Consider the following 17,627-nt stretch of genomic DNA (forward strand, 5'->3'; position numbering starts at 1 on the left):
GCCCAAGGACATCCAGCTGGCCCGCCGCATCCGCGGGGAGAGGGCGTAAAGCGGCTGCACCACGCGGGGATCTGGACCAGGCTTAATTTCACCACAAAGGCTCTTTTAAGAGCCACCACATGGTCCTGGAAAAGAGCTGCGATTGCGCTATGCTTTACCCACCTCCCCAGAGGCGGTGCGGGAGGCCGGGGATGGGAGTATTTCAGGTACTTGCGTTCAGATACTACTAAACCCTTCCTATTCGGATTGCTGTGGTCGCAGCAACAGTATGAGTCGTATTAATTTGCTAGCAGCTCGCCCTCGAAGGTCTGTAATTAGAATACTTTGATTGGATTGGAGTCTTAAACCTATGCAACGCTTAAAGGAATGCCAGTCAAAATCGTGTTCCATTCAGTTCAATGGGACCTCAATTCAGCTGAGGGAACTAAGGGTTTTGGCTGTGATGCGTGCATGAAATGCTCTCGGACGGGGTTTACTCGCGCATGGCTTTGAGTTGGTAAGTGCTCCCCCACCTACTTCAAAAATAGTTTCTCTTTGTTTCGCTCTTATTGGATAGCTTTCCAGTGTGCATTACTTCGGTGTCCCTTCCCAAGGTTGCAACGCGTAGCTACAGGGCGAATGAGTACTGACTGAAGTTGGCGAAGAGCAAAAAGCGCTTACCAAAAGGTGTTTGTCAGAAGTGGGATTCGAACCCACGCCTCCAGGGGAGACTGCGACCTGAACGCAGCGCCTTAGACCGCTCGGCCATTCTGACTTCCTGTTTGCGCTTGCCTACAAATCGAATTTTAATGTCTTTCTCACTCTTATGCTTAGGAACGAATTCTGATATGATGAAGTGCGCATATTCAGTAGTGAACAAACCGGTTTTTCCCTTCTCTAGTTCCTGCTTAACCTACAGCCTTTTGTCCAGGACGGCCAAGAAAAGAAAAAAAAAACCCGCAGGGAAATAAATGGCCACATGGTGGCACATTCGGTGTAAATGTACACGTGCGCGCGCGCAGAAGACATACCTCCTGCTTTTGGAGAATTAAAGACGATCCCGGTGTTCAAAAGACCAGCCCTGGAATGTATAGAGGACCCTTCAGTAAGGATAAAAACTCACTGAGCACCCGCAGATCATGAGCTTTTTTTGGCTTCCATTCCATCCCGCTCCTTTCTCTTTCGAGCAGCATTTCCAAATCCCCTTCGTTAATTTTTAAATCAGCTCTGAAACAAATTGGAAATTTCTTCCGAGGAAAGTGGGGCGGGGGGGAGATTGCGATGAACGCATGTTCATGGTTTGAAGAGAAAGAAAAATTAGCAGAGGATGGTTTCGATCCATCGACCTCTGGGTTATGGGCCCAGCACGCTTCCGCTGCGCCACTCTGCTTCTGCGCTTAGCAGCTTCCCATTTCCCTTTACAAAGCCTTCCCTCTTGTCTCCGCCGGTGGAGCATCGTCTCCCAATCCTTCTTCCTGGAAGATGCTCCCATTTAATCGTGGACTTCGCCTTTATACTTGCTCCTAAACGTCACCATCTTTTAGGCACCACCAGCGCTTGCCTGTTAATATCCGAGTAAGATCATTTCGGCACAGACGCGGGTGCGACCCGGCCTCCTACTCATTCCTCAAACACAGTGGCGTGTCATTTCTCCATCCTTTCTTCTTTAAAGCAGGTATTGGCATTTCATAACGAACTTTGCCTGTGGGGGGAAAAAAAACTTCCCGTGGTAACTCCAGCCGATTCCGGACCGCCATTGCATGTCAGCGATCATATACGGCCACAGACTCACTGCCACTGCATGTCGCCTTCCGAGCCAGTGCTTATATGATATGCAAAGTCACACGCACTTCTGGGCGCAACCGCAGCGTAAATTCCCCAATGAGTCAGGGAAGGGCTGGGCTGCAGCAGCTTCAGTCCCGAGTATGTGGTATGATCCTGGCCACGCGTCCGACCTGCGACTTAATCACGCATTGCATCTTTATTATACCCCGCAGGGCTTGCTCGGGCGGAGGTGCATGTACAGGGAACAAGACTTCTGTGTGAGGTTTTAGGCTGCAAGCTCCTAGGAGCAGAGACCGACTTCTGGCGCTCAGTAAAGTGCGTTACACGTTGATGTCGCATTTCTGGCCATTTCCAGGAAAAATACGCCGTTTTCTCACAGTCATGTTCAAACTCCCACGGCTTATCCTCTTGAGAGAAGGACTGGGAAGGGGGGTGTTGTTTCTGCTACTAAATTTAGCAAAAGCAGAAGTTCTGGTTTTTCTGCGCACATAAAAACATCGTCGGACCGCTTGGTTGATTCCAGTGTCGGAACAGATTTTCTACACGCTTTGACACGGATAGTCTAAAAACGAAAGAAGTTCTGCAGCGGAGGCTTTGCAGACGATTCATGATTCTTCTTCACGTTCTTTGCAGACGATCCACGATTCTTTTAAACAAATGCAGATGCACCTGGAAATTAAAAGGTGGGAAAGGCAGAAACGGTAATTGAGCCGAACAAAAAGGAAAAGCTTGTGTCGACGAAGGTGGGATTCGAACCCACGCGTGCAGAGCACAATGGATTAGCAGTCCATCGCCTTAACCACTCGGCCACCTCGTCGCGCTGGCAGAGCTGCCTCACATTCCTCCCTTTGGTTTTGTGGGTGCGTCATTTTAAACAAGTTTCTTTTTCTCGGGCGTGTAATCCACCGGATTATCCGTAGTTACGGAAGCTGTAGACGAATCGGTCGGTCCGATGTGTTTCCCCTTAGGCAGAAAACAGCACTTGGCATTCTCCGTTTGGCGTGAGCGCTGCCCATAATCCTAACCAGGAGAAAGGCATCGCAATATTTTTTTTTTAAAGGCACATTAATCTGTGAACACGTCTAAATCATGGGTAAAATAGTAGCAGCCTCGCCTCGCAGCGGGTTCCATAGTGTAGCGGTTATCACATCTGCTTTACACGCAGAAGGTCCTGGGTTCGAGCCCCAGTGGAACCAGGCGTTGTCCTGTTTTGGATCTTGGACACGCGAAAGCGAACCTTCAGGAATTACTACAAAACCTTGCAGCGGTTACGACTCGCGCCCCCTTTTCTTGTTGCCTTAAAAGCTCTCCTAGCTCAAGCGATTGGAGGGGGAGCATTAATGGCAGCCGCCTAAATTAAGACACGATGTAGAACTCGGCTGCGGGTCGAAGGTCTTGCAGGGGAGCCCAAGTCTGTCCATCCTCAACTGAGGCCGGTTGGTCTCCAGTAGATCAACTGCAGGGTCCTGCCATCAGCCGAGCTGACGATTTATTGGTGGAACTAGTGTAAGGAATTTATTGCAAATTAGAGCTCTGGGAGTGGCCAGGCCAAAGAAGGATGAGCTGGTGCACATGCGCGTTAATCCTCCTGTTTTCCCGTTTTTATGCATTTCTTTAAAAGTTTGGGGCGGGGAGAAGGATTAATTCTTTTTTTCAAAAGCTTCCGTGGCCCGTACGGGGATCGAACCCGCGACCTTGGCGTTATTAGCACCACGCTCTAACCAACTGAGCTAACCGGCCATGCGGAGTCTCTTTTCCTGTAGCTGATTTAATCAATCCCTTTTGGCTGGTTTTTCCCTAAATTTGTTTTTCTTTCTCTGAAATGGTGGACTCCGAATGTATCGTCTGCCTTTGATTTTCAGAAATCCCGAAGAAAGGACTTCCTCTGTTCCAGTAAGGAATTTTGGTGAGGTTCGCAATTCAAAAGGCTGAAGTTTTTTAAATTATTCTCTCAAATACTCGTTCATCTGTTATTTTGTGGGGCAAAGTTCAACGCTGCAACTATGCCCTGAATCCACTTGTAGTGTATTATGAGGCTACTGGATTGGAAAATCTACCTATTACACATAGAAACAGAGAGAGTCAGAAGGGGTCTCCTGGGTCATCTAGTCTGCCCCCCGGCTCCGCGCACGACATGCCCACCATGTGCATGTCATTACCTTCATTCATCCAATGCTTCTTTTGCAGCATGTTCCTACCCTGATTAGTTTTTGCAGTACCCCTCGTTTTGGAAATAGTTCCAAAACCCATCTAGAGAATATCATGAAGTTAGCCTTTAATCAGGCAAGCTCAAAGATCACAAAAATCTGCAAGCTTTCAAAAATCTACAGATCTATTCCTTGACTGTTATTCATGGGAAGGTATGTGCAATATAGAAAGATTGCCCCTTTTAGCTCTGCCTCTGTTTTTCACCAGCCAAAGCACCTGTCCGATTCACCCTGGATACAGACAGTTCTGACCTTGAAACTCTCCTGTATCTCACCTTAAGACTAACATTGCAACACCTGGTCACCCTTTCCCCCCCCCCCCCCCATATCTTCCTGCCCCCACCAGAATATCCTGGCTTTTTGATGCACATGGGCCTAACCCTTCCCATTATGTCCTTCTCTGCAAATATCTTCTTCTCCCAGTTTTTCAGAATGGTTTCAGGGTTTGTAGATCTTACTGCTGCTTTTGCTTTGACTTTCTCTCTCTTCCTCTCTGTCTGCTCAAGATCAAGTAGGATGGATCATGCTCCATCCAAAACAAGTGGGGAGAAAGCTAGAGTCTGCGCGTTCGCATGTGTGCGCATATAATTTGTCAGCCTTTAAGCACCTTTTCCCAACCGGGTGGTCTCCAGAAGTGTTGAATACATCACCTATCTACCCCAGCCAGCATGTCCAATACCCCTGCTGGCTGAGAATGATGGGAGCTGTGGCCCAACGCCACTGGAGAGTATCAGCCTGAGGTTTGCTCATGTAAAAATGCCATAAAAAGGCTACAGTGTAATCCCATTTACTGTGTGAACGTAACCTTAAAACACAATTATAGAACAAGTCCATGCAAGTTTCCAGTTGAGCATTAAGTCCTCTTGTGTTCAGTTGAACATTTCCGGTACGTGTGTACAGAATTGAGGATTTCACATAGCCAGAAGTGAGGAAAAGGCACACTCAGGTTTCTATTCTGCTGGAAAGCATGTTTGCCAGTCCAAATATTTCCTTCTTGACTCTGTGTTACACCTTTGCAATTCGTTGCAATGGAATTCTTCCCTCTTCTTCTGCAACCCCTCTGTACTAGCTGGAATTCTTCCTGAGTGGGCTTCCCAGTAGAATTATACTATTGGGCCCAAATGCAGCACACCACATTTCTCTACTTGGTTCCCCATATACTTTTGGGATAAGAGGCACTGTGTTTAAAATTTGCAATTCATATTGTTTTTTAAAATAATATGTTGTTACGTACCCTAAGCCACTAGCCTAGAACATGTAGGTCAAATTAATGAAACCCTTTAGGGCCATCCATATGGAATTTTCTTCCACCTCAAGAAAAAAACAAACACACAGAGATACATATTTCTAAAAGTAAAGTTGTATTTATTAGTGGCACTTTGAAATTGGCATTGGTCCCAAGTATTCCTGCAATGAAGTCAACATAAGCTGACTCCTTGTTGCACAATGTTGACCTCTTGTGTTCAGTGAAGGGACTGCACTTCCATTTTCTCTTGATCCCGCTGACATTTGGTGAAAAGTAGTGAGGGTACTTTGTGGGGGAACCCAGGCTGTGCAGGAGAACAGTGGCACTGCTAGCCTGTGTCCAGGTCTAGGGCGCAGGACGTTTTATCTGGTACAGTCCTGCTTGTGATTAGTGGCGCAGAACAGGCTGTGAGTGGGTAAAGGAGGTCACAGGGACTGTGGGGTCATGGCTGGCCTTCGGGATAACGCAGGCACCACTCGCAGGCATTCTGAAACATCCGGAGCCACGGGGAGACCTTCATGGACCGGCGCCAGGCGTGTGGCATCCAGGGCCACTGCCAAGGAAGGACGCACCGCTCCGGGTGGGGCATCATTGCCAAGTGGCGCCCGTCAGAAGAGCAGATGCCGGCGATGCCAAGCGGGGACCCGTTGGGATTCAGGGGGTACTCCTCTGTCGGCAGACCCTTGTCATCCACGTAGCGCAGGGGGATGAGGCGGGAAGAGCGCACCCGGCTCAGGGCTTCGGCTGAGCGGAAACGCATCCGGCCTGGTCAGGGTGGAAGAAAGGAACACGATGAAAGCGGATTTGCGCTGCAGCCTCGCCCCGCTGGCCATCCCGGTTTGCTTTCGGATCAGTGAGAATTTTAAGCCACACCAGAGTAATTCCAGTACAGAGAAGGCAGGTTGCTTAATGCTTTTCTTCAGGTCTCAAATGACTTAACCTTTTGAAATGGGAATATTTCTCAGGAGGAATCACAAGCAGGTTCAGCGTGTGTGTAGAATCATTGCACAGGGTTTCTTCCCCTTCATTCCTTCACCCACACAAACACGCACCATGGTTCCTTTTTATCAAGTGTGTGTGTGCAGGTCACTTTTTCTGTTTTGAACTGCAGTGCTATAGTTTACCCAGAAGTACCCCCCTCTTGTTTTTAGTGGGGCATGCATACAGTTAAGAGAACAAAGTGACCTTACATTATTTCTTATTTGAATATTGACCAGCTCCTATATTCATTTCATTGACATTTTGAATTAATAAAATATAATTCTAAAAATCATCAGGGGCCATCTCCCAGAACCTGGAATGAAGATGGTGATTTAAAATGCTCGTACACTCACTAGATAGTTCTAATGACAAGAGAAATGCACTGGATACAGTTCTTTTCCCATTAGAGATATTTTAGGGGGTTTTCCCATGGTAGTGGCACATTTTGAGGTGAAGTCACGAAAATTCGCAGGAAAAGTCCCCCAAAGCAGGCACCAGTGTTGATCTGTGCCAATAAACCCATTCCGGCAGTTTCCATCTCCACCATGGGTGGATCTTTTGTAAACCACAACCAGAGAGAGAGCAGAAGCCTAGCCAGAGGTGGGGAGGGGATGCCATAACTGTCATGGCTAATCAACAAGCCCCACTGTCCATTTTCAGAATTCCACACATCCCTTGATCAAGTTCATTTTGAATTCAAGGATTACTTTCTTTGCTTTTTATCCCATTCGGAAACCTGCAGGCATTTTGTCCCCTTCCCAGAATTTGCAAAAGAAGTCATCTAAACCAAGCTCTGACCCGCACACACGCACAGTATTACCTTCTCCATGTGCCACCCAGATACCCAGGACGGATCCGGCCATCCCCCGCAGCATCAGTGCTGGACTCTCCTCGATCCCCAGGCTCACGAAACGGGACTCGAAGCGCCCAGAATTGTTTGGACTGAGCAGAACCTCTGGCTGAATGGGACCCCCTAGAAGACAGCCGAATCGTGATCTGGCTAGCCATGCGCCAGGGGCTGCCGGGGCTCCAACACCACAGTGCGCAGCACAGGTGTGCCACCACCACCCTGCTTACCTCCGTCCGCAGTGCCGGAGCTTTCGTTACACACCCAGCCTAGCAATGCCATGAGCTGACAGCCGTTGCACACGCCCAGGCTGAAGGTGTCTTTGCGTCGGTGGAACGCCTGGAACTGAGCCTGCGCACGGAGGTTAAAGGTGACTGAAGCTGCCCAGCCTGTGAGCAAAACACAGAAACGGCGTGTCTGCGTGGAAGAAGAGCTCCACGGCCAGGGATGGGGGTAGGTGCGTAAAAGACGGAAAGTCCAAACCCATCCGACACACATTTGAGTAAAATTTGCACGTGCTGGTGTATGTGTGAATGCACTATCAGCTTACGCAGATGCGCAAAAGCAGAGATAAATTGCTGGGACTTGATTCGCTTTTGCAGTGGGAAGGGCCAAGCAATTAATTTCTTGTCTAAATCAATTTAAATGCAATTCCCATTAATTTGCACTGTAACCACATCATCACCAAGCAGTGGGGGGGGGGAGGATTTAATCCCTCCCACCCGTGGAACAGATCCTGGACTGTGGGAAGCTGAGTCAAGGGCCAGGTCCAGTGGCAGCCATGCTCATAAGAGCCACCTGAGCACCCATCTCCAAAAGGCTTGCAAACGAGGCAAGATGCATCTGCACTGTGATTTGCTTGCTGGTGGGGTACACTGCTGAGCTTATGGGGAGGCTTCTTCCCCACCAAGGTGAAGCCAGCGATCCCGGCCCTGGGGGAGGCAAGGCGAGGCAACAAGCCTTACCTTTGGCAGAACCTAAGACATCCGCATAGCTGAAGCCCCCAACAAACACGAGGCCTCGGAAGGAGTCCAGTGTCATTTCTCCTGAGCACAAGTCTTGCATAGTAAGATCCCAGACCTGTAGCAAGGATCAAGCAAGGACACGCTTTCGATCTTTTTGGCGGGGTAAGGAATTAGATCTCTTGCTGGGCATTCCTGTTTGCCCAAGTCTCCTTCTCCTGCTCCTCTTGTCCCTGTATGGATTTGGCAACCACGTGATGTTCCAGCAGAGAAACATGGTAGGAAATGGCTAATCCGTTCCGGAATTTCTTGATATCTTGCTAGGAGGGGCAGCTTCCTATAGATCCAATGGGTGAGATCTACACGGGAGGGGCACCCCCACCCCCACCCCCCCAGGTTACCTTGTGGCCTCAGAGGATTTCCTGGGGTGTCTTCCCCAAAGCAGCCTCCCCACTCACCTGGAATCCGGCCATGAGGAAGGCCGCCACCATCTCGCGATCCCCATTGCTCCCCTCCTCACGAAGGATGGCGACCCGAGGGGCAGGCAGGGCTGCAGCGGGGAGAAAGGGGAGGCCCTACTGGATATCTCCACTTCCGAAATCATAATCTGTGAATTCTCGAAATGCTTCTTTAATGGATTCATCAACCAGCAGGTGCCCATGATTAATTGGACACCTTATTTATCAGAATAATGCACCATGCTGTTCAGTTTATTATTAGATCTCTGGTTTTAAAAACTTGGAGAGGGGGTTCTTTTGCTTGATTTAAATGTTTTGAGCTCAGACAGCTTGAATACTGTTCTACATGTTTTAAATGCAGACATTTTGTATTTTAAACCTTTGTGTTGTAAAAACCTGCAGGATGTTTTTGTAGATACAGTCAAGCTTGAAATTGCTTAAATATTTCTATTAAAAACATATTTTTAAAGCATATGGTTACAAAACTCACATGACAAACTTCATCTAAGAGGAGTCATTCTCCCTTTTATCCCATAATATGCCTCTTCCAAGAGGTTTGCCTACTAGGATACATGCATGTATTATCTACAATTAGTTGACTGCACTCACCAATTAAATGATCATACATTCTGTAAATAGTGGGCCGGTTAGCTCAGTAGGTTAGAGCGTGGTGCTAATAACGCCAAGGTCGCGGGTTCGATCCCCGTACGGGCCAAGAAGCTGTTTTGTTTCCATATGGTGTTTAAGGATAGGTTGGACGTGTACATGGTAAGCATATCATGAGTGGAGCTGGCTGGAGCCAGGGGTCAGACTAGATGGCCCAGGAGACCCCTTCTGACTCAGTGTTTCTATGTTTCTAATTGATTAAGGGCACAATATTATCCAGGTTTAGACAGAAAAAGGCCTACAACACCCAGCGTGCCCTAGCCCCTGAGTGGGGCATGCTTGGAGATACAGGCCTCTCTCCTGTTCAGTCATGGAAGGATTGTACCTTAGAATTCTTACAGCGAATCGGCCACAATCGATTTAACCGGGCAACCGCTCTGTCTTCCTGCGTCCGGAACCATCACCTTCTCCAATAACCAAAGGACTCCCCCTTCCCATGCTTCTTCCCAGCCCCGGCCCATCTCGTACCGATTTCCTGCAGTAGAGGAAGCTCCTCCTGGGGGTTAAAGCTCACGGTGAAGCTGGGCTCCGTACGCTTGGCCAGCCCCGTCTCTTCTTGGGCCACACACTCCGGGTTGGCCTGCAGCCTCTCCAGCTGGAAGCTAGTGGCTTCCCACCAACCGCGCAAGGTGGCCACCTTCTCTGCCAGGACTTCCTGGCCATTCACGGAGACCCGGACCTGCAAAGATGGCACAGAAACCAGTTAAGGAAGAGGGTCCTTGGCAGTGAGACTGGGGGAAACGTGAAGCGAGCCACTACAAGAAATATGGGAAGCGGCACCCGGAAGATCCAAAGCAGAGAAAACACAGAACATGGCGCAGGGTTAAGGGACACTCGGGAAGCTTGGTCTGTGGACTTACCTAGATCCTGGTTAACGCAATCCCCCCCACTTATGGGCCTCCCCATTTCTACCAGTGCCTCTTGCTTCTCCGCCATCTCCACCACCCACACACTAAGTAGCCGCTTCTGCACTCACCATGGCATTGGGACCCCGTGGTCCTGAATAACCGACAGGCACGCACCGCACCCCGGCTTCTCGGTACCGCCGGCAGACGTCTGCCGCCATTGCACGGGGGACTTCCAGCACCAGTCCAAGCTCCTCGGCAAAAAGCACCTCGAGGGCTAGAGAAAAGAGGAAGGGCAGTTACAGGGCGGGGTGGGAGGCAGGACTTTAGCAAAGGACAGGGAACGAGGCAGGGATCCTGCGGCTCTCCTGGGATCCAGGCCAAGGAACTGAGCCCCCGTTTCCTCCCCTAATTTCCTGTCTGCCTTGCTGCCCAGCTCTTCCACCATGACCTCCCACCAAGCTGCCCGCCACTGGGCTTGTTTTCGACTCCGCCATCGCTTGCTCGTTTGTGGATTTGTTTGTGGAAGATCTATGCTGCCGTTTCGCCAGAAAGGGTGCTCATGGCCCTCGACCTTAAAACCCGGATTAAAAAGCAACACCTTCATTAAAGCTTGATGTTAAAATATGAATTTAGAAAAAAGGGAGCACCCACCAGTTGAAAAAAATGGCAAAGGGGTGGCATTTGTGCCAAAAGGCCTGCTGGAATTCTATTCTATTCTATTCTATTCTATTCTATTCTATTTGCTTGCCTTGGCAGGGGTTCCAGACCCTGGAAGAAGCCAGCAAGAAGGCCTTGTCTTGTTGCCAATCAAATTTTATTTATTTATTGTTTATTTATTTATTTAGGGAACTTCTATGCCGCCCCATTCGCCGAAGCCTCGGGGCGGCTCACAAACATAAATAAATAGCATCCTATAAAACAATATCAATTCACCTATCACGGCAATGGGACCGAGAGAAAGGTCTCCAGAGATCTTAAAACCTGGTCAGGTTTGTAGAGCAGAAGATGGACTTTTAGACAACCTGGTCCGAAGCCTTCCCCTAGCCCACCTATGCAGCTCATACCTCACTTTCCACACGTGTGGCCCTTCGAGGCTTTCTCTCGCTTCCACACCCGACACATACAAAGTTCCTTTTTCCCAGCAGTAAATTGTCCCAAATATACCCCTCAAGCTCTCAGATCACTGCTCCGTTTCTGCCCAACTCACTGACCACTGACTCCAGGAGCACCCAGCTCGATGTTGGCACCACAGTTCCCAGCAAAGGCCATCTCCAGCATGCAAGTCAGGAGGCCCCCGTCGCTCACGTCATGCCCAGAGGAGATCACTGCATCTGTGGCAAGAAAGAGGGGGAAGATTGGTCTGTGCAGTACAAAGATGCAACCTGCATCTGCTGCGGGATGTATGAATGCCAGGGTTCTGTGGGAATGCAGGGTGTGTAGCAGGAGCAGCAGTACTTGCCAAGATTCTAGTCCTTATGGATAAAGAGGACTGAAGATGCATGAACAATCCCACGCAAGGTCACAGTGGGACTTTCTGTGACCAAAGAGCTTAGCTTCAGTGCCCTTTGCTTCCCCTTCCTTCTTCCCTACAGCTAACAGAAGCAGAATTAATGGTGCTCCGTGTTGTGCATATGACACAAAGGAAGCACAGAAAGACAAATGCATTCAGTTCAGCCAGGCACAAAGGTTAGATGACCTTATGGCAGAATGTTATCCTTCTTTCCCATCCCAGCAGGTACGTGGAACCCCTTCCGTCTCAAGGGCCCTATTCCACTGGTGGGAGGGGCCAAAACAAAGGGGTGGGGCTAAAATGCCAGCATATTTTAGCTTTTGGCTCTCCCTGTAAGTAACTGAGCCTTTGGAGAGGAATTTCAGCCTTTCATGGGGAAGAAAAACCCCTCAAAAGCCAAGCAACCACCAACATGCAGTCAGCAGGACAAGGATGTGGCGACCTGGAGAAGGCCGGACTCAGAGCTCAGGAAGGCTGAATGTGGCTCCTGGGGTGGAAGGTTTCTGTCCTTGCATTACAGAATAAAAAATGCACCCACTTCCTCCTTACTCTGCTTCCCACCTTCGGCCTGCGATTGTTTAGGGAACCATCTCAAAATCCCTGTAGTTCTGGCAGAACGCCTTTACCAATCCTTTAAGAAGAGTGGATTCTCAGACCAGCAAGAAGGTTTACGGGTGGGGACTGAGGATGCCAAAAGGCTGGGAGGCAGAACAAACCAGAGAATCTTCTCCTTACTCAACTCTGCCTTACCTCGTATCAGATCCTGGGTGACCTGGAAGCAGGACACAAGGGTCCTTGGACTATCCAGGTCTGGTGCAGCATCCCCCAGCTGAGAGAAGCACTGGGCCAGGGCGCTGCCCCCAAGACGATGCCGGTCAGGGCTGACTGCCACGTGCAGGAGGGCGCCTGCAAGTGCCGAAATGAGAAGAGCTCAGCCGCAGGCGCTCAAGTGCCGTCTCTTTCCCTCCCTCTGCACCCACACACACTCACACACACGGCACACAAAAACATCTGTTCCGGGACACCACAAAGCAACACAATTAACACAGGCACAATGATTATTACTGTCAAAATCAGTTGTTGTCGCTAGAATCAGATGTGACATTTCCTTAGTCACTGTAATTTATGGGGAAGAAGAAAGGAAGGAATTTTTTACCGGGGAGGGAGGAAGGAAACCGGAACCTGCTCTCCAGCCAACTATTGGGACGAAGGCAAGGCAGCCAAGAGATTCCATAACTCCAGTTTGTAAATAAGCCCATCTACCTTACTCAATCTCAGAAGCACTGACCCATAACATCAGTGCTACTTTAAGTGAACTTGTGACCAGAATGGGTCAAAGCTGTTCAGTTTCTTTGACACATTCATTCCACTGGGCAAGTACGAGAATCTTTCTGTCCTCTCGTTGTCTCTTGAACTTACCTTTCCCATCCGGACACTTGAGGTCAGGGGTGACGGTGGCAGTGATATCCGGGCAGACTGCGTATGTCGAGATGACCAGCGTCCCTGTAAGAAGAGGACAGAAAGAGGGGGACAGACAGAAAAGTGGGGAGCAGAGAGAGACGTGGAGTTAAACGACGCTTGGCAAAAGCTGGGAGACCATCGCAAGTGGGTAGGGACAACCCACAAGGAGTTTGGAGAACATCACATGTGGTTGCTCGGCAGCAGCCGTTGGCTTCGTCTTTCCCGCTTCTCCAGGGGAACAAAGAACAAACAGCTCAAGCTGCTGCTGGGAAGAGGAAGCGTTGCTGCTTTTCCCCGGCTCCTGTGCTTTGGAGAGAAAGTCCCAGCGCCCGAGGGTCGGGGCACTGTGTCCCTGGAGCACTGATCGAGTGCCCAAACTGGAACCCAAAACCCACTTATTTATCACAAAGTGACAGCGCTGCAATAAAACCTGAAAACTGAGGTTTAGTTCAGAAAAAAAAACCTCACAACCAGCCCAAACAAATATATCTATCTATCTATCTATCTATCTATCTATCTATCTATCTATCTATCTATCTATCCATCCATCCATCCATCCATCCATCCATCCATCCATCCATCTATCTATCTATCTATCTATCTATATCTCTCTCTCCTTGGCAGTGCACAGACCGGCCATGAAAAAGCTCGGACAAGTCACGGCTAATGTGTCATGGTTCGTGACATCATCGCCTGGCACCACTGCTCCTTCCCGAGCAGGCGCATGGCCCCTATGTGCGCTCTTATCCACATAACCGATGCTCCAAATAACCGATGCTCGGCTGCTGGGGCAACGTTTTGCAAGACTACTGTATATATTGGATATTCCCCGGAACAACCCCCCCTCCTCCTCACTGGAGGAAGGCAAGCCCCCCCGCGTCTCACCAGGTGCTTTGACGGTTTCCGTGCCGACCCGGGCCGCCATGCTGAGCGAGTCCTTGCCTCCGTCCACGGCCACACCCAGCTCGCCCATCACGGAGCACATGGCCTCACAGGCGTCAGCCAGGGCTGCCCCCTCCCCTGGCAGCTTCGCTGCCCACATCCAGTTTCCGCTGCACTTCACGTCCTGCAGGGGGACAGACACACACAGACACGCCTTTCCTGCAGGAGCCCAGGTGACGAGCAGAGAGACAGGTGCCGCATGCCTCTGGGTCTGGCCTCTCTCTTGCGTGCACAGATGCAATGTCAGGCACAGCTGAGAACCTGCAGCTTCTTGGGAAGGCTCCAGGGGTCACAGGCCAAGGGCTGGGGAAGTAGCATTTGTAAGGAAGGGAGGCACAAGATGAGAGACTGGAGATAGAGATGCCCATTGCTCCAGGAAGCTAAAAGGATGGCAGTGAATTAAACCCCTGACATTTTAGAAATCCTCTCTAGGAAGGCTTGAGGAGGCCTCGACTCAGAAGGTATTTAGATGGCAAGGTGAGCTTTACTCATCAATGCCGTGTTTCCATCTTTAATGTTTGCATGGGATGAAAATGCATATTGATCATTTCCATAGTGCTTTTCCACACCCTGTTTTGCTAGCGTTGTGCAATTGCAAATGCCTTTATATGACAATAATTACAGTCAGCATGTTCACTGTTGCTCTACACAAACTGGCAGGAGCACCTTTTGTCGTAGTGCGGAGGCGGGGAATCTCCTGCAGCCCGAGGACCGAATCACATTTTGGAGAAGTTTTTGGGGGCCGCATTCCAATGATAAGCAGGGGCGAAGCAAAAGCGACATGGTCAAAATAGCCAGAAGTGCAGACACAGGGCAGCATAGCACTCTCACTGCTGGGAAATTTGGAAAGACGCTCAGCTTTTTGGAAGGGGGTTAGCTGGGGCACGCTGGGAATTGTATGATTCTCTTCTCTTCTCTTCTTGTCTCAGCATTCATTGGATGGCACCTTTGAATGCATTTTTTTAAACTTTTCTATAGCATCCCTTCAAAGACATCTTGGGATGGTTTACAACAGATTAATAAAATAGAATAAAAATAGAAATAAGAGTAGCAGAGCATCTCTTTTCCAAGAGCATCCATCTCCAAGGCGAATCTACCTACAGGATCAATGAAGTGCATGTTGGGAGAAGTGACAGAAATGCCATCAATCAATAAATGGAAGGTGCGGTGCCTCACCTTAAGATCAGTGACCCGAGCGAAAACCAGATTGGTGAGGGCTTCACCCACGGCCAATCGGGCGCCGGCTGCAGGGTCAATCAGCCCTTTGATAGGCTGCTCCCCGAGGGCTGTGGCTCCTCCCACCGTCTCAAAGTGGGAGAGGGCGACCACCGCGACATCTGCCAGGGGCGTGTGGAGGGGGCCCACGCACTGCTGCTGCGCCACCAGCCCCGTCACAGAACGGTCCACCTGCACCGGAGGGCGGGGAAGAAAGGCGGAGTGAAAACCCAATCGAGGGAAATGCCAGCGTACATCCTCCACCCCCCGAGAAAGACACGGTGTCCACAGGACTCTCATCCAGAGGGTGTACCTTATTGGTCAGGTAGCGTTTGCTCGCCACCGCTGGGAGTCTCAAGACGCGCTGAAGGGCGTCCACCACACTGAGGTCCCGGGGGAGGTTCAGGGGTCGGAGGACGCGATGGGCCCGTTTCAATGCAAATTCCTAGTTGGTGGGAATGAGCAACCATCAGCGTGTCGTATTAAGAAGAGACAAGCATGAGCATTCTGCAAAGAGCAAGTAATCCACCAGCAAGATGCCTGCCGTTTCGTGACCATGTGAACAGAGAAGGAGAGCTAAAGGAGGTCTTTTTTCTCAGCTGCAACAAAAATATGGAAATCAACATCAGGGGAAGGGGCATGAGCACATGTTGTGCCTGTGGAAGACTCCGTGTTCAGCCCTTAGCATTTCTTTCCAGTTAAAGGAAATAGCAGGTGATGGGAAAAGACTTTTTATTTATTACTTATTTAGAATATTTATATGCCGTCCTGTCGTGAAGGCCTCAGGACGGCTTACTTAAATAAAAAAGAATAATGTAAAACATAATACAAATGAATTTCAGATCCATCCTGGCTGCAGATTAAAAACATATATAATCCAATATTAAAAGTTATTGAAATATTGTTGGAATAAAAAGGTCTTAACCTGGCGCCGAGAAACAAATAACAACAGCACCAGGCAGACCAAAACCCTGGAGGGTCATTGCCAGCCAAGAGTAGATAAGAAAACTGAAGAGGATGTTTATTTCCTTAATGATATTCATGAATCACTTACACTGGAAGAGACTTCTAAACGATGTGCAAAAATACAGTATAATACTAAAAAAAAAATATACTGTATCTGGAAATGAGTATCTTGTTACACTATGCTGAAGGCAAGATTTCTCTGCTAATCCTTGTCGGGAAAAGTATGTTTTCAGTAGGTGCTGAAAGACCAGAAGTCTTGATGCCTCTCAAATTGTAGTGGTAGGACTTTTTAACTTAATATTTTAAAGAAGTATCAATATCTTTATGGCAAAGGGAAGGTGGGTTCCATTCTTGGGGTCTCTGCAAGAGGGGTGTTCTTTCATGGACCCAAAGAATTAGAAGGGAACATCCGTTGGGTCACCAAGCCCAGCTCCTTTGCTGCTATGCAGGGCGTCCTACCCCTTAAATGTCTCCCAGTAAATGTTTACCAAGGCTTTCCTTTTGGGGGATTGTGGGGGTGTGTACCCCGGCTGGCATACCTTGCGTGGCATCTTGCCAAGAACCCATTCCAGCTTCAGGTTCACCGGCGTAGCTCTTCCTCCAGTCTGCCCTTTCTCCAGTTCTGTGGCAGTCGCAGGAACCTTTGTGTCGTCCACTAGCACAATCTGTCGAGGATCCGCCCACAAGATGGAGGAGGAGGAGGAGCCTCTATTAGAGACCGCCTCCTTCCAAAGCTTTCCCCAATCCTTTCCTCTCCCATGTCTTTCTACAGTCCCACTTGGACTAACTTTTGACTCTGGGCACCTCTTCAGTCTCCTAAACCGAGCCACCATCACAAATGTGACATTTACCATGTCAAGTGAAAGATGTCGCTCCTAAATCTAATTGTATATTCGGTTTTCTGTCTGTGTGTCTGTCTCTCCCTCTCTCTCTCACAACAGTGCAGCTTACATGTTCCATAGTCTATGAATTTTAGGAATTCTCCTCATAAATAAAACCACAGAGGTATTTCCAGAGCAAAGCAAGATTATTAGTAAAATAAAAGCTACACAAACACACACAAGTAGCAGTTTAGATAGTCAAAGTTTCTCTTCTAGGCTTCACAGCTGCCTGTATTAATTCTGGGACAAATAAATGAAATGCTGAAAAATCCAGCAAAAACTGCCAGAAATGTATTTCTCACATTTTTTTTCCAGGGAAATTCAGGCAGCATTCCATAACAACTCCTGCCCCCCCCCCCCCCCCCTAGCCTTCCCTTTGATCAAATCCAGACCTGTTTAGCTTTAGTATATGGTTGAGACATTTAATTTCAGCTGGGGCCTGAGCATTATGTGTGTAAACAGCAAATTATTTTTCCAGTAGTACTGAAAACTGTATTGATATTGGAAAAAAATAAAGTTTTTAATTTCAAAAGTATTCTCTAAGATTCTACTTCACTCAAAAAAATAAATAAATGAACCTACCAAAGTAAAGTAAGGTTTTTAAAAATAACTTAAAAATCTATGCTGGGATATTGTTTCATCCCCTTCAAAAATTAAAACATTCTGGAAGTTT

The 17,627-nt window shown here is 48.8% G+C and overlaps 1 protein-coding gene and 6 non-coding genes across 7 annotated transcripts in view; 2 read left to right on the plus strand and 5 right to left on the minus strand.

Moving 5' to 3' along the window:
- Positions 1-671: 671 nt before the first annotated feature.
- Positions 672-754, minus strand: TRNAL-CAG. Its single transcript has one exon. It is a non-coding gene; the product is annotated as a tRNA-Leu (tRNA).
- A 543-nt stretch (positions 755-1,297) lies between these two features.
- TRNAM-CAU lies at positions 1,298-1,369 on the minus strand. Its single transcript has one exon. It is a non-coding gene; the product is annotated as a tRNA-Met (tRNA).
- Positions 1,370-2,499: 1,130 nt separating this feature from the next.
- Positions 2,500-2,581, minus strand: TRNAS-GCU. Its single transcript has one exon. It is a non-coding gene; the product is annotated as a tRNA-Ser (tRNA).
- Positions 2,582-2,887: 306 nt separating this feature from the next.
- On the plus strand, positions 2,888-2,960 carry TRNAV-UAC. The gene has a single exon. It is a non-coding gene; the product is annotated as a tRNA-Val (tRNA).
- A 470-nt stretch (positions 2,961-3,430) lies between these two features.
- TRNAI-AAU lies at positions 3,431-3,504 on the minus strand. The gene has a single exon. It is a non-coding gene; the product is annotated as a tRNA-Ile (tRNA).
- A 1,805-nt stretch (positions 3,505-5,309) lies between these two features.
- The window catches only part of PFAS (phosphoribosylformylglycinamidine synthase), a 29,664-nt gene continuing 17,346 nt past the window's right edge, over positions 5,310-17,627 (minus strand). The window contains exons 16-29 of the mRNA XM_044421426.1: positions 16,613-16,738; positions 15,421-15,552; positions 15,069-15,299; positions 13,836-14,016; positions 12,909-12,992; positions 12,240-12,395; positions 11,191-11,310; positions 10,108-10,253; positions 9,600-9,810; positions 8,466-8,557; positions 8,011-8,125; positions 7,276-7,434; positions 7,019-7,171; positions 5,310-5,982 (exon numbers count right to left, since the gene is read on the minus strand). Coding sequence (XP_044277361.1) covers positions 5,660-5,982; positions 7,019-7,171; positions 7,276-7,434; positions 8,011-8,125; positions 8,466-8,557; positions 9,600-9,810; positions 10,108-10,253; positions 11,191-11,310; positions 12,240-12,395; positions 12,909-12,992; positions 13,836-14,016; positions 15,069-15,299; positions 15,421-15,552; positions 16,613-16,738 — 2,229 coding nt within the window. The 3' untranslated portion in view covers positions 5,310-5,659. The remainder of the gene's footprint in view (positions 5,983-7,018; positions 7,172-7,275; positions 7,435-8,010; positions 8,126-8,465; positions 8,558-9,599; positions 9,811-10,107; positions 10,254-11,190; positions 11,311-12,239; positions 12,396-12,908; positions 12,993-13,835; positions 14,017-15,068; positions 15,300-15,420; positions 15,553-16,612; positions 16,739-17,627) is intronic.
- On the plus strand, positions 9,107-9,180 carry TRNAI-AAU. The gene has a single exon. It is a non-coding gene; the product is annotated as a tRNA-Ile (tRNA).

This window comes from Varanus komodoensis, unplaced genomic scaffold (genome assembly GCF_004798865.1).
Source record: "Varanus komodoensis strain SLA01 unplaced genomic scaffold, ASM479886v1 scaffold119, whole genome shotgun sequence".
NCBI classification, from domain to species: domain Eukaryota; kingdom Metazoa; phylum Chordata; class Lepidosauria; order Squamata; family Varanidae; genus Varanus; species Varanus komodoensis.